This window comes from Sciurus vulgaris, assembly GCF_902686455.1.
Source record: "Sciurus vulgaris genome assembly, chromosome: 4".
Classification (NCBI taxonomy): domain Eukaryota; kingdom Metazoa; phylum Chordata; class Mammalia; order Rodentia; family Sciuridae; genus Sciurus; species Sciurus vulgaris.
The window spans coordinates 88,554,077-88,581,389 of record NC_136464.1 but is presented as its reverse complement, the minus strand read 5'-3'; the positions used below and the strand labels follow the sequence as shown (position 1 = coordinate 88,581,389).

Genomic DNA, 27,313 nt, shown 5'->3' with positions numbered 1-27,313 from the left:
AAGCTTTCCGTGGCTTTACCTCCTGACTTTACCACAGACCACAACACAGACCTCATAGCTATCACAGGGCTTGGTGGGAAGGGCAAAGAGTAGCAATGTGCCTGGTAGGAAAGGCTGTGATATTGGCACAGGTAGTGTTCCTTAGTGGATATAAGAAAACGAGGCAGCAGAAGAGGGATAGAGACAACATCATGTCAGCTCACCTGGGAGGTCATAGGAGGCATGTCCCTGTCACTTCAACAGAACTACTTAATACATTGGGAGGATTCTGCAGAGTCTGGGTCCCTAAAGTCAAAGAAGATGGGGAGAGTCCATGAAGCATGTTGCTATAGTTACTGACTCCATTCATTATCATCTCTGGGCAAGGGAAATACCTGGATTCTATTCCAAAATTCTTTTTCCCCTCTACTATATGGAATGAATATTGTTTATTCTTAGTTCCTCATCCTTCAAAAAATAGTTAAAACAAGGGATCCTGCTTCCTGTTTACATCATTAAAATTGTATTCTAACTTTAAGTGCATTCATTAATCAGATTTTTAATGTACATTTTCCCTATAAGACGTCTACAATTTCCAGTTTTTTTTTTTTTTTTCTTCTTTAAAGTCAAACACAGACAGGGGTGGTGGTGCACACATGTGATCCCAGTGATCCAGTGATTCTGGAGACTGAAAGTAGGGGGATCGTGAGTTCAAACTCAGCCTCAGCTACCTAGACAGGCCTTAAGCAACTCAGATACCCAATCTCTAATAAAATATAAAAAGGGGCTGGGGATGTGGCTCAGCAGTTAAGCACCCCTGGATTCAATCCTTGGTGCAAAAAAAAAAAAAAAAGTCAAACACAAATTTTAATATAACTTTGAAGCAATCAGTGAGCAGACTCTTAAGGTTTTTCTAGCAACTTATCTTTGCTGAGTCTTCCTAAAACATTGTTAGATTTCCAGAAAATTTATTCCCTATTTTTGTTCACAACTTGTTGGTTTACTTAATATTAAATTATGTCAATACTGGTGGTACTGTTGGTGGATCCCATAGGTTTAAGAACAGGTTGGATAAATGTAACCCAATTGGGGAGAGCAGAAGGGAGGTCTCAGGCCAGAGCTCTCACCTCGGGTCAGCCTCAGAAACTCAGTGTACTTTACACTCAGAAATCAGTTATTTTCTAAACAGAATGGAGAGTGCCCGTAGACAGAGATTAGCAGGCAAAACTGAATGGTGCCAATTAATTTTTATGTGAAAGTTGCGCATGCAGATCCTGGTTAGGCCAGTAGGTGGCAGACACGGCTCACAAGCCGCCACCTCTATAAGGGACTTGGCAGGAGGCCGAGCCTTTTCTGGGTTTAGTGACTGAGACCAGATAGTCCCTTTCATCATGTGAAACCCGCAGGAGGCTTTCGTCTCTTCCACAACTTTGACAGCTTAATGGTATTTTTCTCTCCAAGTTAAAGCAAAATTCCCGGATCATGGGGAGAGAACTCAATAGATTCTTAAAAACACACTGTGTTCCTACCTACCTTTTCCAAGCCCCAGTTTTCTCTCTGAATAGGATGAAAGGGGCCAATTCCTATCTTATTGAGTTGTGGGGAATCAAAGTTGCCCCAGTCTTCTCTCTTAAATAGAAAGGGAGGGCAGTATTTCATATTTGGAGAAGCATTAGTCCCCTGGAATGTGGTTGACTACAGCACTGCCCCAAAACTTAGAATGTTCCCACTTGCCCCTCCAGAGTGCCCAGCAATGCCCTAACCTGGACCACTGATGCTGCTTTGGCAGGTGTCCTGTTTTTGAGGCCTTGAGTCAGTTTCGGGGAACAGTTAGCAGGTCCACCTCACCACTGAAGGAGTCGCCCAGCTGGTCTCAGTCCTATAAGCTTTCACTTCACAGTGGGCAACCAGTGCTTCCTGGGCGCACTATGATCCTGACATTTGTCATGCGGCTCATTCTAACTGGCCAGGCATTGTCATGGACTATGTCTATCTGCAGGTAGATGGGTGTTTGGGTGTGAATGAGTTCTCCAGTGGTCAGAAACTGGGGCCCTTTGGTGACTAACCATGCTCCCCCAAAACCACAGCAATTTACTGTTTGGGAGTAGAGAGGCAACACGTGAGGACACTGCAGGAGCAGATGCACTCTGAGCAAACATGGTGGCAGACAATGCTGTGCTTGAGGCCTGTCCTCTCCTGGCCTGGCTACTTAGGGGTGGGAAGAAAGGACTTCGTTGAGGGATGAAGGCTTGATATCTGAGAATAAACTGGAGGAGGGTTCCTGGGCACAGAAGGCACAGGGTCAGCACTCACTTGCCAGGATTCTGGGGGGAAGATGGCTGCCCTGTGTGAGGTGGCCACCCTGCACCTTGCCCACCTGGGGTACACCACTCCTGTTCTCCAGCCCTGGAACAGAGCTGGGGGCCTGCAAAGAAAAGCAGGTTAAAAATGGGAGGCTCAGAGACCTCACCAGGCAGAAACAGCTGCAGAGGCCAAGAGAGGCAGGGATGGAGAAAAGCTGGCTAGCCTTGAGCACTGGATGACAGCTGAAACAGATTTGCAGAAATCCAGTTTCCCTGACAACAATGTGGGGTGCTCCTCAGAGGGCTCCCAATCCTGCTAGGAGAACTCTGTCAACTCCCTGTGGCACGGACATAAAGAATGAATCAGGTAAGACATCATGCTTTCAGAGCAAATTTAATAAAGAATGTGAAGTGTTCCTGGTGGCTGCCCGCTCCTGAGTGCCATCTGTTTGGGTAGCCATGGAGGACTCTTCCTGGGTGAAGGGCTAAATGCTGCTCTGATGGCAGGCACCATCCCCTCTGACACCCATCAGGACCCACGTGATATAAGCAGCATACAGATCCCACCTGGGGTGGTTGGGGTCCTGACAGTCCCCATGGGGGTGTCAGGGTCTCTCTCCAGCTGGTTCCAGAGCACCTGGCCCTGCTGACAGCCTGGTCTGAGCTCAAGGCTTTTGGCTCCTCATGTGGCCTGTGGCCAGCCCTGCTGAGGGAAAAGTGGAGCAATGGTGTCAAGTGGGCTCTTCCGTTCTTTCACTTTGGGGCTCTGGAACCTTTGACTCCAACAGTCAAGCTTCCCAGAGTAGAAAAAAACTCTTCCATCTCCTTCTGCAGCAGCTGGTTCCTCCTCTCTGCATCCTCCCGTGCCCGCTCAGAGTTCCTCAGCTTAATTTCCAGCATGGTGTACTTCTTCTTCTCTTGGTCCAGCTCTTCTTCTAACCGTGACATCTGTTTCCTCAGGTCAGCACTGTTTGCTTCCATGCTTGAAAAATCAAGAAGAGAGTTATCAGACTCTGGCTCACTGGGTTTTGCCAAACAGCACCACCTAGGCAGGGGCAGTCCCGGCCAAGTCAGGAGGGGCACTCGAGGGGAAGGACCTCACAAGACCTGGCACTCTGCCAGTTAGCACTGGGGGCTGGAGGCCACCGTGAGTCCTCACTAAAACAGAAAGACCCATCCAGCCCCATCACCTGTCCCACTGAAGGATTACCTTTCCTGTCTGAGAGCAGCTCTCGTCTCTGTAAGGAGGTGGGGGAGAGCTCCAACTGTCCCTTGGCCTTTGTCCCCACGTCCCTCTCCTTCCTGCTGCTCCCACACCACCTAGCACTCTAGCCATTGAGACTTTCAGGAAATTCCTGCATGCCCTTCATGTCCCAGCTCCAGTGTTCCCCTTGGTGCTGCTTCCTTGGTGGTCCTCCCCATAGGTCCCAGCAGTGCTCCTTGATGCAGACACAGATCCTCCAAGGTTTATACCACATTCTGCACAAGCTGGCACCTCCATCTTTTTTGACCAGATGACTAGCTCTTATCCACCCAAAGGGACATCTGAGTCCAGCTCCTGGGACTCACACACTGGGGCTTCGGGCATATTAGCTCCATGGTGATGGGTGAGACAGAGTGCACAGAGCTCCAGCATCTTCCTCTGAAATACAGCGGTGACCTCTTCCTAAGACACTGCTGTCACCAGTGACAGGGAGGACAATGTGTGCCAGATGTGAAACAAATATCAGTTCCCCACCCTCCAGGATAGGGCCTAGGCCTCCATCTGAATCACTAATCATAAATTTGGAAAAAGGAAAACGACTCTTCCCCAGAGCAAGGGCATGCTGGCAGAAAGCAGACCCCACTTGCTTCTCCTCAGTCCCCAGGCCTCTTTGCTGCTTCTCCTCATGCCCTGAGGCCCCAGGGTCAGGGGCCTCCACTCTTTCTCTCTATGCCCTGCTTGAATGACCCTGACCATCTCTTAACCCCAAGCCGTCTACACATGAGGCTCGGCCTATTCATTGAACATATCCAGCTTTTTGGGTCCAAAACTAAGCTTCTAACCCTATTTTCCAAACCACTCCCAGCTGGGCAACCCTCTAGGGAGCACCTTCCCCCAGCTGCTCCACCAAAACTGTCAAGTCCTCCCAAAGTTGGTTCTTTTTCTCACTCCTACAACTTATCAACCAGCAAAACTCACTGGCTCTGCTTTCAAAATCTGCTGAGAATCTGGCTGTTTTCCTCAGCTGCTGGCCCCTTTGGCTTCTGCCACCCACCTGAGGAGCCTAGACCCTCCTGGCCTCTTAACTGGTCTCTGTTCTGCCCTGGTCCCCTGATGACCTCTCCTCTGCAGGGTGGCGGCTAGGTGTACCTGTCAATGGGAACAAAGTGTTCTAGACCCTCCATCACTTCTCATTCATTCTCATCTACACTGGACAAGACCAGAGCTTCACCCAGGCTAAAGGGCCCTCACACTATCCCCTCTGCCCAGGCCTGAGGCCCTGCCCAGCCTTTCAGTCTTCTCCCCAGTGTCCGCCTTCCCTCCACGCTATTTTATTGTGTACCTTCTAACACACCGGACATTGATGAAAATGTTATGCATGATTTTTCTGTCCTTGTCCCCTCACCAGGAGAGAGGGCAGGGGTTTTAGTTAGTTTGGGTCATAGCTGTGTCCCCAGCGTCTAGCCTGGCATCTGGTACTTCACAGACAACAGAGTCTCTTCAAGGAATGTTTGAAGGAAGCCCTCCATTGGATATGCAGAGGGGCCCCAAGTTCTGAGAGGCAGGATGTAAAGTAGGTCTCAGCAAATGCCCTCCCCACATCAGGCCAGACGACTTTACAACCACTCCATGAGGGGGCACATTCCCCAAAGGTCTGCAGGATGGCACAAAGTGCTAACCAACCCCTCCTTCGTGTGCTCAGAGACCCTCCTCACTGTAGATCCTCCCTCTGACCGGGGCAACATCCTGGGCCACTCTGCCAATGAGGATATCACAAGGGCCTCTGTTGAGGTCCCTATTCCTCTTGGAACCTCATCTTCCTCCAGCCACAGAGCCGCAGTGAACATGAGCAGCAGAATTTCCTGGGCTCCGGGGACCTGCAGCACTGTGCTGAGCTAGCCCACCCAAGTGAGGTGCTTCATCCTCAGGACAAATGGGTGGGCCCGGGGGATACTTAGCCAATATCAGCCAACACCAAGTGGAGTTAGGACTTGAACCCAGGCAGTCTGAGCCAGAACCCACCACCAAACAACATTGCATTTGCCACCAGAAACCAACTCACACTGTGCAGGTGGCTCTACAAGCAGACAGGGAGAGGCTGGTTCTGTCTCTGGGCCACTGTGGACAGTCTTGCCTCTGGTCATCCTTCCCACACACCCAGATTTCACCTGTCAGTTCACCTTCAGCAGTCCTTAGCTTCCACTGTATCCTGGAGGGTGTGCCCTTGGTTCCCTCAGAATCAGGGCTTACCTGTGTGGTTTTCCTGTTTTACACCCTGGGTTTTACTCCTGTCCCCTTTCTACTCTGCTCAGTTCCTTATTGGCCCTTCAAGTCCTGGCTCAGGCACCACTTCCCATGACCTCCCCCTCCAATGTCCTTTCCCATCCCTTCCTGTTATGGACAGGTGTCTGCATACACCTGGAACTATGCCCAGAAGATGGCTGCCAGCAGAGCAAAAGGGCCAGCTGCTGCCCTCCCAGGTCCCTGAGGAAGTCCCAGGCTAATGGAAAATGGAGCCCTCAGATGCCACTAGAGGCCTGCAGGGGTATGGGACCTGGGCTTAAAGGGGACCTGGGCTGAGCAGCTAAGAGCCTGAGAGGCTGATGAACCCTGTGCGCTAGCTGTCAGTGAGATCTGCATTGACCTCAGGTGGAGAACTCGGCTTCCTGGGACTTATGTAAAGGGGAAACACCCTCCTCTCTTGGTGGCTGGGAAGATGATCTTGGACCCATTTGTGAGTGAGCTTGCAAGTCACAGGGGACGGCACAGGAGCACTGTGACTAGGTTGGATGGGTGGGCTTGGCTCAACATAGCAATCAAACTCCAGTCCCTGAAATTCTCCCTCCCCACCAGGCTGGCCTGCACTGCCTGTGGGCCATAGGAAACAGTGCCAGTGGAAACCCTGGGACCTGCCCCTGGGGAGGCCTGCCTCTTCCCTGATTGACAACTGCACCCGACTCCTGCTCTGGTTGGCCAGGGCTGACATTCTCACCTACAATGTCATGGGCTTTGATGGAGCACTGACTACATGCCAGGCCTGTCAGCTCTGGAGTTTTCCAAGATATAAAATCTAACCCAGCCAAGACAGGGCATCCTCCTAAAAGGCAGGAAGAGCTCACTGCTCCCAGCCCTGCCTCTCAGCACCCTCTTCCAGAGTTAGCAGCCACAAAGTCAGAGGCTGTGGCCTGGTGCAGCTGGAACCCTTTACCTTTTCAGACTTGTCTCATACTCAGTCCTCTGACGGCTCAGCTCTGCTCTGAGCTCAGCCACCAGGCCCTGGAGAGCCTGGCAGTGGCGGGAGTGGTCCTGGGTAGGGCTGCCTGGGCCCTTGGGTTCACCGCTGCTGCCACCACCTACACCGGCCTCATCCAGACTGTGGCCCAGGTCCAGGGACCTGTGGTCCTCGCTGCTGCTGGGGAGCGGGGAAGGCTCAAGAGCCCACTCAGTGTGCAGGGAGCTGCAGGTGGAGGAGTCACTAGCCCGGCAGGCCGTGCAGCTGCTGATGGAGGCTTCCTGGGAGGACACTGTGCTGGTCACGCTGACAGTGCTGGGAAAGAGGCTGGGTGGGGGCACATTGTCATAGGTGGAAAGTCTCTGTGTGGAACCTGAGTTCTTGAGCCGGTCTCCTGATGAGGCCCGGCGGTGACCTCGCAGAGAAGACAGCCCATTCATGAGCCAGTTCCCACCAGAGGAGATGATGGGCACCTCCAGGGATGAGTTGCCCCCCTTTGGGCTCCCTGACCGGGACCCTGGCTGCCGGAAGGAAGATTTCCAGTTGGGCAAAGTCTGTACTCTCTTCCCAGGGCTGGTGGTTGCAGGACCACGCTGGTTGCCTAGGCTTGGCGGGGAGGTTCTAGAAAGCATTGCTGCAGCTGGCCCGTCCAAAGATGAGGTCCTGTGTGTGGGCAGACTGGGGCCACCAGGCTCCTCCTGGCTGTCCTGGGGGACCTCCTCAGAGCCCCACTCTACTGTGCACTGTGGGACCCCACAAGGGGATGCAGGTTCTTCTGGGGCAGGCATGGTGAAGAGCTGGCTGTGTTTGCGGATAAGGACAGTCATCAGGTGCTGGACTAGAGAAGTACCTGCCAGAGAGAGAGGAGAAAAGCTTTGCTGTGAGTAGCCCCAGCCCAGCATCTCTAAAATGATCAGGGGTTGCTTTGCTGCAGGCTGGACACAGGTACCTGTATTCCCAGGAAGCTTTCACCTGAGTCTGGAGTAAAGGACCATCCCATTTCCTCTGGATCCAGGTATGAACAGAAGAACTGAACCCAAGAATCCCCTTCCCTGGATTGGAACAGGGAGGAAGCAGGGATGATTCCCATCAGGGCTGAGGCAGGAACAGCTCCCAGGTTGCAAAACCTGAACCTGGTACATCAAAGCCCTGTTGGTTGTCCTGTGTCTCCCTCCTATGCCGCAGATGCAGGCTGTGCCTGAGTGTCCATCCTCTGGGGGCAGAAGGCCCTGGCACAGGGAATGGAGCTGTCTTACAGTGTGTTGGCATGCACAGCACTTTCCACACAATCCCATGGGCACACAACAATCTCCTTTCTTTAGACCAAGTGCCCTATGACACAGTCTCCCCCAATTCTGGTGACATAGCTCCTGTGGTGTGAGGCTGGTGTCAAAGGCAGACTTTCAGGAAGGACCATGACACCTATCTAGCAGCCTAGTGTGCTCCTGTTAGCCACAACCCAACAGAGACCACCCTGCAGAGGTCTGCCAGGAGATAAGGAAGGTCAAGTTCTTAGATGAACTGTCTCAAGAGGTGACTAAAAATCCAGAAGAGAATTACCTCAGGAATTCTTTGGTCAGAAAACTAGGTGAAGCAGGAATTCAGTGAGGTAGGTGAGCAGTTATTCACCCTACGGCATTTATGCAGCCAGGCAGGTAGGAGCTTGGGGTTTCCCTGGAGCAGGAGACTCAGGCCAAGGTAGAGGCCTGAGCAGAAGGCCAAGATAGAGGCTATACCCTAGGGATGAGGGAAACCAAGGAGCTCCACTCACCCCAATACCACTACGTCTCCCTAATGGTCACACTCAGCAAGGAACTTGGTCCTCCGCTCACCCAGAGCCAGGGTGGCATGGCCCCAGCTGGTGTTTGCCACAGTATGAGTCCTGGCCAGTCTCTACGCATCAATTGGAACATCAAGAGAAACCTATCTGCTTGCTGTGGACTTCCTGCCTGTGAACAATAGGACTCTAGCACTAATTCCGTCACATAGTCTTCTGAGGGGCATGTGAGTACAGGCTGCAATTTCCAGGCCAGCCTAGACCTGTGCCCTTTAAGTCTGGCTGACTGACCTCACCTCTGTTAGCCTCAGTTTCCTCATATAGAAAATAAGGGTAATCACCATAGCACAGGCTGCTTGTGAGGACTGAAAGCAAGTGATATAGTGCTAAGGACAGAAAAGTAAGGCACACTGAAAACAGCAGCCATGCTGCCCCTCTCCTTTTCTCTACTTTGCCCTGCTTTTTCTTTCTAGACCAAATCTTACTATGTTGCCTGGGCTGGCCTCAAACTTCTAGGCTCAAGTGATCCTACAGGCTCAGTCTTTCCATGTTGCTTTTCTTTTTTAAAAAATTCATTCATTATTATTATTATGATGGGAAGAGAAATTCCCCGAGGTTTACAAAGCTCTGACACCTAGGAATCTGGGACAATGACTTCATCGTGAAAGTAAAGCAAAAACATCTGTGTGTTCAAGGGCAAGAGCACTGACCTTGCCCTCTCCACCCCCAGTAACCAGGGGCCACTCTACTGACACTCAGTGAAGACTGGTACCAGTCACAGGGTGAAGTTCCTTTTATAGCTAGACTCCAAGGGGGTGGGGTCAGGAGAGGCTCCTGCCAAGTCCCCAGAGAAGGAGGCACAGCCACTTAAGGTACCCTCCCCTTGGCCTGACTCTGTGTTAGTTCTGAAGACAAACCCTGGACAAAGACAAGCACAGACCCAGAAGCACCTGGCACCCCAAGCCGCCTCCCTATTACCTTCCATGATGGTCACAGGATCCTCTATCTGTGGCCGTAGTATGTTAGGTCCAAAAACGGTTGCCAGGTTCTGGACACTCATCTTGTTGATATTTGAATGGGACTGCACTTCATCCAGAAACCTGCAAAGCAAGAAAGAAGCAATTGGTGAAGAAGTGAACTCTGAAGTCCAGGCTGCACTGAGATTCCTGGTCCTCTATGCTCTGCCTATCCTCACCCCCACCCCATATCCAGGCACACTCCCACGCCCCGCCAGGCCTCCCACAGACTTCCATGGTTGCTGGGCACAGCCAGCTGCCCCTCCAGTCTTGGATCTGGGCAAGGATTTCCCTGAGGTCCAAGGAGGCCCTTGGAAATAAAGGTCAGTGGGACAAGGGAAGAAGTATGACTCTGCAGCCTACAGTGGGGCACATGTTCTGAAAGGCCTAGGTCCCCCAGGCATGGGGCTGATGAGAGCTACACATGACCCCCACCAGGGCCTAAGATGACACATGAAGGGGCACATGTTGAGGGATGCCGGGGCAGAGGGTCTGTCTCTTTCAGAATGATCCACTTGGGACTGATTAAACTGCCAATTATCAAGAGATTGTAAGCTCTGTGAGCTCAGGTTCTGGGTTCTTCTGTACACACCCTGCTACAGCAATACATGGCCAGGCTGTGCTGGGAGAGTGAATGGCCCAGACCTCCTCTGCAAAGGACAGTGTGTCTATGGGCACGTAAGGGATGAACACGGGGCCAGAAAGGGTGGCCACCCACTCCAATGCCACTTACTTGCAGATATATCTGAGCAGGTTGTAATTGGCCTGGGGAAGGTTGCTCACTTGTTTAGCCAACTCCAGGGTCCCCTTGGGAAAGAAGACGAAAAACACAGAATTTCAAACACTAGCAATGCGGTCCTTCTCTGACCGGGGAAAGGGCTGGACAAGGAGCAGGAAGATGGGGGCCCAGCCTCAGGTGACCTCCTCCCTGCCCCGCCATGGAGCAGTGGGGCCAGGCTGTGACCTCTTGGGGAGGCTGATTTCCTTTCTGGGAGCTGGTGTGAGGGGTGAGCCTCTTGCCCAGCCACAGAGGAATGTCTCAGCTCACTTATCAAGGCACAAATATTTGCCAGATAACAACCCTCATCTCCAGCACAGCCACAGGGAAGGCAAACAGTGCTTCCCCTGCCCCAGCTGCCCAGGGTTGCAGACTTCCACCTGGGGCTGTGCAGGAGGAGGGACCCTCTGTCCTGGGAGCTATCTCAAATTCTTTCCAAAGGAGGTAGGATAAAAATAAGTAAAAGGTCTCTTTTTACTGAGCCCCGGGGCAGGTCTGGGTGGCCTGAGGCAGGCACAGGAGAAGGCCATAGCATAGGAACACCCACTGTGAGTGGTCATAGCTGGGTACCCTAGATCAACAACCCTCCTTCAGGAGGGACCTGCCCCTCCCAAATATGTATCTACACACAGGGAAGGCCCTACAAAGACAGCACTCCAGCTACCTGCTCACACAGACAAAGCAGTCTTCAGGCCAGGAGCCATGTGCCACTGAAACATCAAGGACTTTGTGTCCTGACTCCATTTGCCCACCACCCACCAGTCCACCTCCCAGGATGGGTCCCCAGGAGGCACTAACCTCCCCCTCGTCCTTGGTGAGCAGCTGGGCGCAGCTGAGGAAGTCCTCATACCTGGCGAAGGGGATCACTGGCTCAGGGAGCTCCCGCAGGTAGAGCTTCAGCAGGGAGGCCACTGTGTGCACATCTGTCGTGCTGGGGATGAAAGAGGAAATGTGTGAGGCCCAGGACCCCAGGGAGCTGCAGGAGTACACTCACTCCACGGCCCACTCCCCAAGGACAGCCTCTGGTTAGATGGTCCATGTGCATGCAGTGGGGCTACATCTGAGGCAGCTGCCCCTGGCTGAAGAAAGGCCCAAGCTGACTGCCAGAGCACTAGACAGGTGTCCAGTGGGGTGAGAACTGAGGCTGTGTGGCTGGGAGTTCCAGCTGGGGAACATTTACTATGCCCAGACACCTTCTCAGAACTGAGTCACCTGTCTGTGCAGTCCAGCTGGAAGGCTGTCTCTCCTGCGCAGGTTGTATGGTGTTTGGGTTCTATGGCATAACACCAAGATTACAGCTGGTCTCTACTCCTTACTTGCATTTCAAGCAGTATCTGTGTCTTATCTGCTTTTCTGGGGCCTGGAGTTAAATCCCAGACCTGCATTGCCCTCATGAGAGGCTCTCAGGAAAGATAAGCCTGAGGCTGGGAGCCTAAGGCTGTGCCATTAAGGCATCACCTGGCCCTGGCCAACTCCCATGCTGGCCTCACTGAGCCAGGCACTAGTGCCCCTTTTAGCCCTGACATTTGGGATTCTAGGATTCCATACACCCCTGTCCTCCAAATCCATACATGTGAGGCCCTCTCCCTGCCTCAGGCCTGATGACTCTTGGTCCAGGCAGGGTCAAGCAGCCTCCGAACCCTGCCTGACCTCCCTTCTCCAGCCAAGCAAGCTGCTGCCCACCCTCCATTGCCCTCTCCAGAGCCACCCTTGCTACTGATGCCCCAGGGTGATTACAGCCCTAGTAGGCATCTGGTCAAACACAGTGCCCCTCCCCCATTGGGGCCTGTGGATTCAGTGGCAGCAGCAGCCTGAGTGGGAGCCTGGGGAGAATGGGGGAGGGGCAGGAAGCAGGGAGGGCCATGGGGTGCACCCCACAGAGAGACCTGTGTCTAGAAAGCAAAGTGTGGAGGAGGGTCAGGTGTCAATCTTCCCCTTCTGCAGGTGCCAGGATGAAAGCACTTGTGTTTTGGGCCCTTGCATGCAGTGTGGCCCCTGTACTCTGCTGACCTTGCCTGAGGTCCCTTCCCATGGTCCCAGTGCCCTGCAGGCCCTGCTGTGCCAAGGTCCCTGGCCTTTACATACACACACACATGCACGCACGCACGCACGCACGCACGCACATGCGCACACACATACACCAAGGTGGTTGGGCTCACATTTCCCACCCCAGACCTCTGATGGCTTCCGATCCTCCTGTCCCACCTCTTCTGCCTGGCACTGTCCTCCAGCTGCCTCCTTCAAGGAAAACATGCTATTCTGCAGCCTGGGCAGAGTTCCTATCTGAGAACTTGTCCACCCCTAAACCCATGACCTGCTGGGCTTGCCTACCCCAGGGACTCTATCATATGTCCCATTCGTTCTTTATTGGTTCCCAGGGTCAGGGCAGGGGTTCCTGAACATATTCACTTGTTATATTTGCCAGGCCCCTTAGGATGTCAGCTGTAGGCAGGCACAGACCTCATGTGTCTGGTTCACTGACCCACTTGCCGCTCTCCTGAGGTGCTTCTCACACCAGGAAGAGATGCTGAATGAAGTCAGAAAGGGTGCTGTAAGATTCCACAGAGTCTGTACAGAGGAGACCCTCCTCAGTGCGCAGCCACAAGGTGGACAGCACCAAGAGAGCTGCTACACCCGAGAGCCCAGGGGAGGTATTGTTGGGAGGGACAGGCATGGGTGGCTTGGGTCACAGTGTTTTCCAGCCTGGCAGGGGTCCTTATCAGGGAGGGGTAGGACCCAGGATCAGAGGCTGGAGTGAACATTCTTATGCAGATGAGCAAGAAGATGAGAAGGGGATTTCATAGTAGAGGGGAGCCAAGGGCAGAAGTAAACACCCAGCTGGCAGGAAGGCTATGCAGAGCACACAGGGAGGCTGCAGCCTGGGAGAGGGACCTCTGTCCTGGACCCCCTGTGAGCATGAGTGCAAGGAGAGGAAGTCTGGGACCCTCTGTGAACAGACAGACACAGCTGCAGGGCCAGAGCTGCTAAGGGGGTAGTAGAAATAAGAGAATAGTTTCAGAAACCCCAGGAAGAATTTCTAAAGGGGGAGGAATCCAGAGGCCATGGCAGCCATAGCTATATGGGAAGACACTGCCAAGAAGGGCAGCTGGGAAAGCCTGAGAAACCCACCTGGGAGGATGGGCCTCTGGTTATACTCCCAGGAGGAGAAACAGAAGTGGTAAGAAAGGGAAAAGGCAGACAGGAGAGGTCCATTTGGCATGCAGGGATGGTCTGCCCCACCCTGCTAAAAGACTGGGGTCATGGGTCTGCAAGCCAGGGCTATGGGGATGGTAATTAAAAGTACTCTGTGGGCATTTGGTTGTCTCTTCAGTGGGGGTTCAACAGATAGGTGGGAAAGGGAAAAAAAGCCAAGCTGGGCCTACCTGGAACCACATCATGGGACAGCACTGTGCTGAGATGGAGACATGCAGGGTAGGCGAAGTGAGGAAGGTCTGGGGCCATGCCAGTAAGCCCCAGTGAAGTTTGAGTAGGGGAATAGGGAGATTTGATTTGCATTCACAGAAAATCTTTTGGTATTATCAAGCACTAGGACAGTCCATCTGATCCTGGGGAGCTTCTAAAATCCAGTTCCCAGGCTCTACCTATGCAGCATTCATTTGAAGCAATCTCTAACCCTGAGACCAGGCTGCATAGGACAGAAGAGGCCTGGCTGGTAGAGGTTCAAAATGAACCACAAGCTCATTAAGAGTCAGCTCAGTAGTTAAGTGCCCCTGAGTCTAATTCCTGGTACCAAAAAATGGGATGGAACTTCACAAGGCTCAAGGGGAATGGACCATTGTGCCCCCCTGGCACAGACAGTAGGGAACAGTGGTCAGTTCTGGGCTCCACATCTAAAGAAAGGAACTGACAAAACTTCTGCCTGTGGTAATGGACTTGGGCAGAAGCTGGAGGGATGAGGGCATTCTACTCCAAGAGAAGACAACTTGGAAAGGTCAGGGCTGCCTGTAAGTATCCCTGGGCCTTTCCTGAAGCAGAGGGGCCAAGTCTTGAGGGCAGATCTAAGAAGGGGCAGAAGCTCCATGGAGACCTGAGTTGGCTTGATGTACGAACTTTCTATGAAAAACTGCCCCCAAATGGGTGAGATCCTATCAGGGAGAGGGCAGCCCCCAGACATCTCTGGGGTGAGGCAAGACACACCTCCCTCATTCTCAGTTTCTGGGCTATGAATGCAGTTGCCTACACCTAGGAAGTGGCACCTAGGATGTGGGTAAGTCCCAGTGATAGGTTAATATGGGGTCAGACTGAGGGGGGGTACAGGAGACTGGCTCCCCTAGGCCTGAAACCTGAGTGAGGGTGGGATGGAGCTGCTATACCATCTTGCCACTGACGGAACCTAGAGTGAATCACCCAGAAAAGGCACAGCCTGCAGCAAGCCTGGAGTCGTGGATGCATCTGTGACTAAACTATTCTAGCCTGTCAGCCAGCAGAGGCCCTTCTTTGCTTCTGCCTGGGTCAGGTTTATGATCAGTGGAAGCAGCCCAAATGGATGTGGGGGACCTTGTTTGTGGCATCCATCCCAGAGAGGAGGCTCAAGGCTGCTGGAGGGATTCTATGCCCTATGCTCTGCCCCCATGGAGGGCTGGCTGAGTATACAAATGCCAGCATGGGCAACTAGCCCACCTGCCATCCTGTTGCCAGGCTTCCTGGGTACTGGCTAACCCCTGCACAGTGGAGTTGGTGCCTGAGGAGGAGCCCCTGCAGGAGAGCTGGACAATGCCTCCAGCTGCACCTCCCCGGACCACCAATGCTCACCTGTCAAACAGTGGCTTCTCTCCACAGTCGAAGGAATCCTGCAGATCCCTCACCAGGTTGGCCTGGCCTGGCATTCGGAAGAGCCCTTCCTCGGTGAGCCCACGTTCCCGGATGAAGTCCACACACTGCTCCACCAGCAGAGGGGCCAGGCGGGGGCCATACTTCCGCTCATGGTGGACTGTGTCCTCCAGGCGCTGCCCAAAGATCCCTGAACACAGAGAAGTGCTGGTCACACACTCTGTCTACCACTACGCTGTGGGCAGAGTGCTTGGGACAATAGAGAACAGGTATGGTACCTTTAGGGCCAAAGGAGGATCCTCCTGACTAAACAAATTAGACACTGGGAAGACACACAAGGAGACCGGGCCTGAGGCTGCTGGGACAAGGAGCAGGAGGAAGCAGCAGGAATGTGGCCTAGTTCATGCAGTTCATCCAGGCTAGGAGCGAATGACCTTGAGCGAGCTTGCATGATCCATTTTATGGACTGGTTTTCCAGTCAATCCAAATGGGAAGCCATCCAACACCCACCAACAGAACGAGAAGAGAGCTCTCGGAGGATTCTCACAGGACACCGTGCAGCAGTGAGAATGAACGAGAATAGCTCAGTAGACCAAACAGACAGCACACTATGTGAAAACCAGAATCACAACTCAATATCACTAATTGTTAGGGGAATGCAAATCAAAACCACGAGCCACCATCTCACCTGCATTAGGACAGCTACTGTCAAAGCACAGAAAATAAAGTGTTGGCAAAGATGTGCAAAAAGATGTTATGCACTGCTGATGGGATCATAAAATGGTGTAGCCACTAGGAACAACAGTGTGGTGCTCCTCAAAAAATTAAAAATAGCCAGGAATTGTGGTGCAGGCGTGTAATCCCAGCTACTTGGGAGGCTGAGGCAGGAGGATCACAAGTTTGAGGTCAGCATGGGTCACCTTAGGAGACCCTGTTTCAAAATTAAAAAAAAAAAAAAAAAAAAAAAATATATATATATATCTTTTTTAATAAGGTCTGAGAATATAGCTCAGTGGTAGAGTCCCCCTGTTCAATCACCAGCACCACACACACAAACTAAATTTAAAAAAGAATTACTGCACCATACATGCCAGCAATTCTTCTGGGTATATACTACAAAGAACTGAAAGCAGGATCTGAGACTTGCACACCTGCGTGAATTGCAGCACTCTTCAGAGAACTGAAATGTGGAAGCAAGTCAGGGTTCCCTCAATAGATGAAGGAATGAAAAAGGACATATACATAACATGGATCATATTTTAGCCTTAAAAAGGAAATTCTGACACATGCTGCATCACAGATGAACCTTGAGAATGTTATGCAAAGAAAGCTAATCACAGAAGGAGAGATAGCATATGATTCCCCTTTGCCCCTTACACGAGGGTATAGGGTTAGGAAGTGGAATGGGGATGCCAGGGGTGGGATATGGGGAGTCAGTGTCTGGTGAGTATAGTGTTTCCGGCTGGCAAGATGAAAAGATTCTGGAGATGGATGGTGGGGATGGCTGCACAACCCTGTTGATGTATTTAATGCCACTAAGCTATATTTTTAAAAGGGTTAAGAAGATGCTCAGTTATATTTTAGTTGTACTTATGAAAAACTTTTAAAAATTAAAAAACAAAGCACATTAGAAAGCAAATGAAGTCAGGCCCAGAGTATATACTGCAATTTATATGAAGTTTAAAAATGAATCAGTGCTGTCTGGTCAGCACATGGCTATCAGTGGGTCAATGACCAGAAGGCACCTGAGGACTTTTGGGGGCTGGTAATGCTGTTTCTGGACCTGGCACTGTTAACCCAGTTGTGTTCACTTTGAGAAAAGCACTGCACACTACTATGATTTGTATATTTTTAAGTATGCTGTACTTCAATATTTGCTTAAACACACACACACACACACACACACACACACACACAAACTGGAAAGAAAAGATTTAAATACAGGATAAGACAACAAATGAAGGACAGAAGAAGGATGAGAGAGGAAGAAGGCAGAGGAACTTCTCATAGAAAACCCATGACAAGTAAATACACAACTAAGAGGTCCCTGGTAGCCAGGCAAAGAGTGGAAGGAACTGAGAGCTGGAAAGCTCTCTACCCCGCCACTGAGTAGCAGGAGAAACTGACTTCTCTCAGCCCTAAGCGCTACAAGGTCTTTGGAGTTCCTGATATTATTCACATCCACAATGCAGAAACCTTCCCTGTGGGGCAGCTTTGGGGTTGTGCCAGGGGCATGATGCCAAAGCACCATTCTGTCCAGGCATGTGTCTTCTCAGAAGTTGGGTGGTGAGCCAGCTAGCTGAAGGATTCAACTGGTCCTCTGACAGCCTACTTCCCTCCCCTCTGCAAGGGCTGTTTTGAAATAAGATTCGTAGTCCCTGGGTTGGAGATGCAGCTCAGTGGTAGAGTGCCTGCCTAGCACACAGAAGGCCCTGTATCCCATCCCAGCAAAACACACATACACGCACACACACACACACACACAAAGATACCTCCATCCTAATACAGTGGTGCCTGGCACACAACAGGACTCAGCAACTGTTGATCCTCAACCTTCTTGATCCAAAGACAAAACATGAAGAACTAAGGGGGAAAGATTCCTCCCTTCTTGAAAAATGTCCAGGTGGGCTGCACCTGGTGGATACCATCAATGCTTAGGGTGAAGTATGTATGTATGGTGTGTGTGTGCACGTGTGTGCATGCTTATGTGTGCATATTCATGGCATCTGGGTTTGTGTTCATGTACCTGAACATGCACGTACGTGGTGTGCATGTGGGTTTGTGTGTGCAAGTGCGCACACACACAGGAGGAAATATGTGAGTGAGGGGGTGCTCTTACGTCACTAGCGCACGGTGCTGTGGCGCCAGGTGTTATTCTGAGCACTGTACACATGTCAACATCTAATCCTCCTGAGCTTGGTACCTTTGGGATTATCACTATCACCTTGACTGCTCAGGAGCAAACTGCGAGGCAGAGGGGTTTAAGAACATGCCCAAGTTCCCCTGCATGTGGCAGGTCAAAGTTCAAGCCCAGGCAGTCTGGCTGCAGGAGCAAAGAACATCACCCACACTGTGTATCTACCCACCAACACCCTCCCAGCAGCCCAGTCTTCCTCTCCTCCTTTCTCGGTTTCCTCAGAACAGGTCCAAAGGACATGGGTCATCTAGGCCCCTGGCAGAGGTGGTAATGCTGGCAAGGAGGAAAAGCTGCCACTTCCTGGGACTTAGTGGGTGAGTCCAGATGCCCCCCACCCCCACCATCTGCCAGGGTGGGGAAAAGACCAGTCCATAGCCTTGGGTATAAGGGTGGTCATTGCTGGCTGCTTGGGGGCCAGGAAAAGCCAATTCCGGGAGATCCAAGGCCCACTGCTAACAGCATCCTGGCCTGTCCACCCAGCCCTAGAGTGGCCTGGGCTAGTCCTGGGGCCCAGAGCCTCTGTTCTCATTCACCCCACCTAGGGCCCAGTTCTCAGATGCACTTATTTCCTAAGATGCTTGAAATATTTTTAAATTAGATATATTTACAATTAAGAGATTTCACATAAACATTTGAATTCCCAGCTTCTTTCTCTATTTTTTTCTTTGTGGAGCTGTGGATGGAATGCAGGGCCTCACACATGCCAGGCAAGTGATCTACCCAAGTTGCATCCCAAGCCCTCCAGTTTCTCACAAAATCTCTACAGATATGGTGGCACCAGGCATGGTTTCCTACCAGGCAACACTGGCAGGTTTCAGTGGCACCTTTTGATGGATACACACTTGCCCTTTCACTGTTCCTTAGTGCCTCTTATTCAGCCTATGCTCCACTCTTATTTTGCATGGATTCATTCACCTCTGCTGCTCTGAGCTCCAGGGCACAGACTTCCCCCAGGAATCCTTGGACCAGGATAAGTGGGGTAAGGGTGCTGACCTATAGCAGGTGGAAATAGGAAGCCATTTCTGTCATGACAAGAGGAGTCTGGTAGATCTCAAATGAACAGGCAGAGAACATACAGAGGAAATGCACACAAGTAGAGAGTTCCTGAGAAGGACAGGGGCTAGCATGGCAATGCACCTTGGCACCTGCCTCCTTCCCAGCTTACACCCATGTATCCTTCAGTTCAGCTCTACCCACTACCTAAGTGTCTTCAATGTCTGTTTTCATGCTGCCAGCCCTATGCAGCATGTCCCCCATTAGTACAGCTGATATGAAAACACTTCTTTCTGCCTGGTCCCCCACCCAAGGCCACCTCCCCCTCCCCACTGCAGAAATTAAGGAGACCTGGGCACAGGAGGGGGAAACACACTGTACAGGGCCAGCCCCATACTAACTCCTGTGCTCAGCTGAACCTGTGACTGAAGGACACAGTTGAGTAAAATACACACTAAGAAAAAGAATTCCCAAATTCTCCCTATAGACTCATAAAGCTTGGGTAACTCCATCCAGCCTTCTTTTGGCTTCAGCCAGTTCTTCCTGCCCTTTATGTCCTGTCTCAGGATACCTTGCATCCATCTGTCTATCTTTCTTTCTATCACTTCTTCACCTGTTCTTGGTGCAGTTATCCCTACTTATCTATGACTCTCATAGACGTCTGAAATAGCAGACAATGGCAAACCCTACGTAGACTATGCAGACTGTTTTCTCTTATACGTAACTATGACGAAGTTTAATTTATAAATTAGATACATGAAGACATTAACAATAACTAATAAAAATAGAACAATTATAACAAAATACTGTAAGACAAATTATGTGAATGTGGTCTCCCTTCCCCTCTCTGGCTCATCCCCCCACCTCCAATATCTTATTGTACTTTGACCTTTTCACTTGAAGGAAGTGAATATCCAAATTATCAGCATCACACTACTTTTGCACTTTGGGGTCATTATTAAATAAGGGTCACTTGAACAGAAGCACTGCAATACCATGATAGTTGATCTGATAACCAAAATGGCTACGAACTAACAGGTAGGTTGTGTATACGGTGTGGATACTCTGGACAAAGGGATAATTCAGGACATAGAAGATACTCAGAATGGTGCATAACCTAAAATTCACAAATTTGTTTATTTCTGGAATTTTCCACTTAATATTTTCAGACTGCAGTTGACAATAGGTATTTGAGCCTGTGGAAAGCAAAACCGTGGACAAGGAGGGCCTACTGTACTGAAGAGCTTGAGACCTGCCCCAAGGCTGAAAACAAACTCCACCATGACCTCCTCTGCTGAAAACGCTTTGCTGCCTGCTCCTGTGCTCGGAATAAAGTCTAACTTGGCAGGCAGGAAGGCCCTGCCCCTGCTTGCCTCCACCAGCCTCTAGGGTGCAGAACACGGGCCAGCCGGACTGTTCATACAGCACCAGCCCTGGCACTCTGCATCTGGGACAGCCCCTTCTAACCTCAGCACAACATCGCCTCCCCCATGAAGCCTTCCAGACCACTCTCCTTGTCCCCAAAACAGGACAGAGAGAGCTAGGAAAGGGAAGGTCATAGGGTCCTGATTACTTCTAAACGGAGATTTCAAAGAAGAGGTGACTTTGGAACCAAGGACTGAGAATAAATAAGAGGTAGCCAGGGTGGGAGGCAGCACATAACAGAAGACCCCTGGGGTTAGAAGGTTGGAGGTGAGAGAACATGGTTGGAGAAAAGGTTAGGAGCACAGCAGTCTCCAGCCCTGGCAAGGACCAGGGAACAGGGTGGGGAGTGGGGGGCAGGAGGGGCCCTAATGCCAGGTGTTCCTCAAGGGTCCAGAGGCCCTCTAACTGCTGAGCTACTGCCAGACATTGGGAGTGGGGACACAAGCTGTTCAAGGCCAAAGGCCCTAGAGACAAAGATTCTGAGTCTGGCACCAGCTCTGGTTTGGGTGTATATCCTGATTAAACCACTATGGAGTACAATGACCATTTTCTTGGGCCTTAGTACCCCATCTACAAAATGGGATGATCACACGTGTCTTCAGAAGCTGCTATGAAGACCAGACTGCCCTGAGGTCCCTGGACTGACCCCACATTCCCAGGGTGCCCATGGGAGCCTGTGTAGGCTTCAAGTGTGTGTCACCCCTCCCCTACCACCCCTGGAAGGCAGCCATCTGGAGAGTCTAGGAGGGAGACCTCATTTGACCTAAATCTTCCTAGACACTTCCTTCCCAGCTGTCCCCCTGCTGGAGGCATCCTGAACTCAGGCTTCTGGCCAGCACTCCCACCCTCACAGCCCTGCCCACTTCTTCCCTTGCCAGGGTCTCTCTGGCAGAGCCTGGCAGGACCTGGCCCTGTGAGGCTGAACTCCCTCAGCCCGCCTGGCACATCTTGGAAGTGGAGCCTTGCCAAGAACCAATTCCAGTAGGTTTGCTGGATCCCTGGAAACCCAGCCAACATGCAGGTTCCTCGAGGTCCCAGCCCACACTGTTCACAGACTGCTGGCTCTGCTGCTGGGGAGGAAGGCTGGCAGAGGCTACTTCTCCTCCTGATGAACCTGCTGCAGGCTCAGAGTGAGTCAGGCCTCCTCCTCTGACAGCTGCTCCTGGCAGAGCTGAGCCTCATGTCCCTCAAGTACTCCTCTCTTCTAGAATCTGAAGTAGGAGCAGGAAGTCACAGACCTGCCTGTCAGTTGGCTCAAATCTCCATCCTGGGCCACCTTGGATGCAGCCCTCAACCAATCTCTCCGAGCTCTGGTCTCTGCCACTTCTTGGGGGTCAAGCAGCCACAGGTGAGCATACCAAACCAGCAGACAGAAGCCCGGTGGCTTCCTTCTGATCCCTCAAGGGCCCACTCCAAGAGGCAGGCACTGGGCAGAGTCCCGCCCCCAGGTCTCCACTGGAAAGGGAGGCTGCTGGGATTCCCTCTTGGAGCTGATCCTGAGCTGAGTCGGCAGGGTGGCAATGGCCAGTCTGCCTGCTTTGGGCTCTTTCTAACAGAAGGGAAGGTCACAGCCAGGAATGAGGAACAAAGAGGCAATTCCAGAATTCTCTTCAGATATTCACAAACAAGAAATTCAGTCTCTCATGGTTCCAGTCCTTCCTGCTCTTTGGTTCCCTGACACCTGCCACACTCCCTGCATCCACCCCCACCCCCAGTCCATTCAGAAAGGGCCTGACTGTTCAATTGACCGTCCCTCTGTCACTCCCACAGGCCCTGCTCTAGTAACAGCCTCTGAACTGCCAGTCCAGAGGTTGTAAACATTAATTCCACCTAGGCCCTGAGGCTGAAAACTCTTCCCTGCTTACCGAAACCCATCCAAGCCTGGAAAAACAGCCAAAGGCTAGCTGATTTTGCAAGTGGGGTGGGATGAGGGGTGGAAGTAGGCTGTCCTGAGCTGAGTAGGGAGAACTCCAGTGCAAAAGGATTCTCTCCTCCCGGTGATGGCCTTCCTGGGGCCCAGGAGGGCAGATGAGTGTGCAATGAGCTTGGGGTTACAGCCTGGAACTTACCTCAGACTCGGTCCCCTTGGTAGTGGAGGATGGGGAGGGATCTTTTGCAAGTCCCGGCACCTCTCCCAGTCTCGTTTTCCCCATCTCCACAAGCAGGCCGCCCACCCCTGAAAGGAGTCTTGAAGGGGAACCCCGAGCTCTGCCTCTTCCTTCGGACACACTCGTCCCCCCACCTCCAGGAACAGTACGCTGCGGCAAGCAATACTCCCACCGCTCCCCGCCAAACCCCGCGAGACGCAGGCGCGGCGCTCTCGGGGGCCCCCAAAACACCGTTTCCCCCGGGAGTCCCGCACCCCGTCCCGCCCCTACCTGGGGCCGCGGGCGCGCAGCAGGCAGGCAGGCGGCAGGGCGGCCGCGGGCAGGCGCGGCACCGGGAGAAGGCCCGCGCAGCCGGCATCAGGCCCATGGCGCGCCCGGGCGCGGCGGCGCAGCGGCGGCTGGAATGCCCGGCACGCGCGCAGGTAGCGTCTTGCCCGCCGCCCGCCCGCCCCGGCCAGCGCCGCCCGGGGCTCCGACCCTTGGGCGAGGGAGGGCCGGGGTTTTGCGAGTGCCTGGTATGCCACGCCTGGAGTCAGCTGGGCAAGATCTCCAGTTTCTAAACGCCGACCCCTTCTTCCTTGCGCTGCAAGTTATTAGACATCCCGGGAACGCCTTGACTCCCAATGATCGGTCACTTCCTCTTTTCTCAGGACCTGCTTTGGGAGCACCCACTTAGGCTTCAGCCTGGGAGGCAGGTGTTCCAGGTGAAGCAATCGAGGTCCAGAAATGTTAGGCAACTGGTCTGAGTCACTCAGCTAGGAGAGTGTTGAGGCTGGACCTAAAGCTAGGTTGCCCGCTTCAGTGGGCGGGCTCCCTGGGCACCAAACTCTGTCCAGAGGTTAACACTGTGCCAGGAACTTGACCTACTTTCCTCCCTGAGCACCTCTGAGATGTATCAGCATCCCCATTTTACAGAAGCAGCAGCTGAGGCTCAGACTTTGTGATTTGCTTAGGTCACGTAACTGGTCGCTGACAGATCTTCATTCATACTTCAGTTGTCCTGTTGCAAAGCCTATGATCCTCTCAAGGTAGGATTCTTAGAAGAGATCACAATTTCCAACTTCCTATTTCCAAAGTGTAAGGACCTGGGAGAGTCTAGAGAGGATAAGGACCAGGGTGGGCATACAGTGTCAGACCTAAACCAGGAGGGCAAGTGGACAGAGAAACAAAGCTGGCTGTGTGACAACAGCCAGAAGGAATGGAGGTACCAGGGAGCTGTGGGCAGAATACTGCAAGGGAGGAACTCAGGGGAGCCCCGGGCACACACATCTTCAAGCTGGGTATGCAGAACAGGGTCCTGCTTCTTGCTCATAAGGCAGGGCTTGGCCTAAGATGAAGCAAGGAGGGAAGTCACTGAAGGCAAAATGTAAGGAGTGCTCCAAACCCCAGTTACCAAGATAAATATTTTTAAGAATAAAAGTCAATGCAGCTGGCTGCAGATGTCACACACCTATAACCCTAGCAACTCAGAGGCTGAGGCAGGAGAATGGCAAGTTCCAGGCAAGCCTCAGCAACTTGGTGTGACTGTCTCAAAATAAAGTAAAAAGGGCTGAGGGCTGGGGATGAAGCTCAGTTGTAGAGCACCTCTACCAAAAAAAGAAAAATAAAATGCAAAAAATTCATGAACAAATAATCAAATGTTAAATGAAGGTAGAATCAGCCCCTTCACGTGAACCTGGAAATTGAGTGGCTCCCTCACCTGATCCTTACACCACCCATACAGCCTATTTTTATTTCAGATTTGGATCTTTTGTTTATCATGAAGTGTTCAGTTGAATAAAGGCCCCCACAAAGATGTCCATGTCCTAATTCCTGAAATGTGATGTGGTTAATGATGGAGATGTGATGAGGTTAATGATGGAGGTTATACTGCATTGTCTAGATGGGGTACTGTAATCCCTACGATCTTTCTAAGAAAGCAGAGGGAAATTGAACTACATAATAGAAGGAGGTAAGGACAGAAGCAGAGACCTGAGCTGTGAGACCACAGGAGCAGTGAAGCTACAGACAAGTGACACAGAAAGTTACAGAAGGTACAAAGGACAAGGGACAGAGTCTCCCCTGCAGCCCTCAGAACCCAGGCCTGCCCATACCCAGATTTTAGTCTCGTAGACCTCTGTTCTGACTTCTGACCACCAAATTTATAAAAGAATAACTTTATGTTATTTTAAGCTGCTAAATTAGTGGCAAAGAGCAGCAACATCAACCTAATACAATGGATTTTTTTGTATTACTTTTCATTTATAAAAATATTACAAAATATTTATCTTGATTATAGAGTTTTTTGAAGCTCCCTTAAATTCTGTGCTCAAAGACAATGAGGCTCCTAGTCCCAGCCCTGATGCTAACTGTGGGGGTGGAGGCTAAAGCCCTCCTAAGTCATGGGGGTGGGGGTGGAGCAATACTCAATTTTCTCCTTTCAGGGAAACAGGAAGGTGGAAAGGGCAGTTCATAGTGTCCTGTCTTGAAAAGCCTGGGGGTACCTAGGGGACCCACTGGATCTGAACAGCCCTGCCCACATTGAAAATAACTGTGCAAGGGCTCAGAAGAGGTACCTACCTATTCCAGGAACAGGTGAAACCCTCTGGTGTGTGTAGAGGGGCTCTAGCGCTAACCTGCTTTCTCTGAAACTCTCTGAAACTCAGTTTCCCCTCCATCCCAACCTAGGCTCCCAGTGGATGGAAGTTTGCAGCTGCTGCCCATTCAGAAGGCACTAATGGGCACTGCCATGATGAGCTCCAGGTGAAGCCCTGGCCCTCACACACCTGCTGTACGTTGGGGGCAGTGCTGGGCAGTGAGATGGGTTCACAGAGTGTCATGGAACTGATCCCTTGGAGCATGGCTGAGGAGCTGAGAGCGAGGGTCTGTCCCCTCACATAAGCAACCTGGTGACAAATGACCTCTTCAGCTTGGATGGTCCTCATCTCAGAGGCGCTGGTCTGGGGTCCAGTACCTCAGGAAAAGTCTCTGCCCTCAGTCTTAATTCCTCCCCTCCCGCATTAACACTGCATCAAGAGACTGCCGTGCTCTGAGGTCTGCCTGGAAACAGCATCCTAGGACAGGCTCCACCGTAGGAGATTGCTCCTGCTCCCAGATCCGCTGTGTGCTGTCATGCGAGTCACTGAACCCTCTGGGTGGTCCTCTCTGCCCTCTCCAGAGGACATCAAACCCCAGACAAGAGTACCCAGCTCTTGTACCACTGCTCCCTCCCTCTTCTGAATGTATTTCTTTTCAGGGACCCAAGCTCATAGGCTCTTGAGGTTCTTGCAGGGGAGAAGCCTTGAGGACCACAGGGAACTGGCTCAAGGGTGTTGTGAACCAACCCCTCCACCCAGAAGAGAATACACTGTCTCTCTCTGAGCCTAGACAAGGTCCAAGGCTGTGAGGACATCTCCTCCATCTGGCCTGTGAACCCCACGGGCCTACTAGAATGGACAGTGTACCAGAACCAGGCTCAAGTGCTACGTCTGCTGGTTTAGTGAGGTGATGCACAGTCGCAGTCCCACTGGCCTGGCTGATTCACATTCACAGAAACTGGAAACCAGACTGTCTTCTTGAGTCTCCCAGCAGAACTGGGATATGGAGCTAACAGCACTGGGAGGAAGTGGTCCACTAGGTATTCCACCAGGCCAACCTAGCCTGGGGCCATTGACCTTTCACTCTGAATTTGATTGTGCCTCCAGGGCTTCCACTTGGAGATATCATTCCAGCAAATGATGACCATTTTAACAGGGTTGCTTTGTGTCCTTCCAAACTGACCAAGGCTGGAATTTTCCCTTTGTCAGGTGTCCTGCCATATGGCCCCAGGGAGCTGCCTTTGTCCCCTTTCCCTCCTCTGCTGATGTCTGGGGAATCTGAGAGCAACAAAGTTGGCTCCTGGAAGTCAGAGGACAGTGCCCAGAGCTATGTGTGTGAGGGCACACACAGCCTGGCTAGGGCAGCACCCCTCTGAGGATCTCTGCATGCCTGCTGTCTGGCCTGACCTCCTCCTCCCCAGCACAGAGAAGTCGCTTTGAACAGGGACACCATTCCTCATCTAGGTCCCTTGCCCCAGGATTGCCCTTTACCCCTGGACTGCCCCTTTAACCCAGCCCTGTGCTGCCACCTGTAAGGCTGGGACCAGCAGCTCCTGGGCTGTGCCAGGTAATGCCCGCGGGCCTATAGGTGGGACAGTTGCCACATCACTAGTTATCAAACGCTCACCCTGGATCCACAAACTCTTGAGCCCAGCTGCCCACTCAGCGTCTCCACTGGTTTAATGACTCACAGGCACCTCAAACTCGAACGTGTCCAAACAGAGCCAGGGTCTTGTGGCAATCTCCCCTCTTGCTGTCACGGGGCACTGTCCTTCCAGCCACCCCCTCAGACATCTTGAGTCAGTGTTTGCCTGCCCCCATCTCAGACCCACATCCAGGGGATCTTATCAGTCCTACTTTCAAAACACATTTGAAATCTGATGACTTTCAGCACCCACAACCACAGTGAGAACATGCATCTCTTTTGCCCGGATCACTGCAAATATGCATCGGCTTCCTCTAGGACCTCTCTGGTCAGCAGACAGACATCCTCTTTAACGACATATCAGATCCTGACATTCCTCAGCTCAAAGCCCTCCAATGCCCCTCTCCTCATTTTCCTCAAGAGTAGAAACCAAAGTCTTGACAGGGCCCAAGAGGCCTCAGCCATCCAGTTCTCATCCCATCCCTCCCTCACTCCCTCCAGCCTAGCCACCTCTGCACTGGTTCCAGACCACACCAGATGTTCTGCTTCTGCCAGGGCCGTGGCCTCTG

At 52.0% G+C, this 27,313-nt stretch overlaps 1 protein-coding gene across 11 annotated transcripts in view; it reads right to left on the bottom strand.

Moving 5' to 3' along the window:
* Positions 1-2,660: 2,660 nt before the first annotated feature.
* The window catches only part of ARHGAP22 (Rho GTPase activating protein 22), a 225,663-nt gene continuing 201,010 nt past the window's right edge, over positions 2,661-27,313 (bottom strand). For 9 of the 11 annotated variants that reach the window (XM_079137587.1, XM_079137584.1, XM_079137589.1 and 6 more), the window contains 6 exons: positions 15,063-15,270; positions 11,088-11,220; positions 10,245-10,318; positions 9,474-9,595; positions 6,695-7,568; positions 2,661-3,264 (listed from right to left, as the gene is read on the bottom strand). In XM_079137587.1, the coding sequence (XP_078993713.1) occupies positions 3,036-3,264; positions 6,695-7,568; positions 9,474-9,595; positions 10,245-10,318; positions 11,088-11,220; positions 15,063-15,270 (1,640 nt within the window). In that variant the 3' untranslated portion in view covers positions 2,661-3,035. Of the gene's footprint in view, positions 3,265-6,694; positions 7,569-9,473; positions 9,596-10,244; positions 10,319-11,087; positions 11,221-15,062; positions 15,271-22,793; positions 23,922-27,313 lie in introns of those variants that run through there. The other 2 variants (XM_079137585.1, XM_079137586.1) reach the window with 2 other exon arrangements.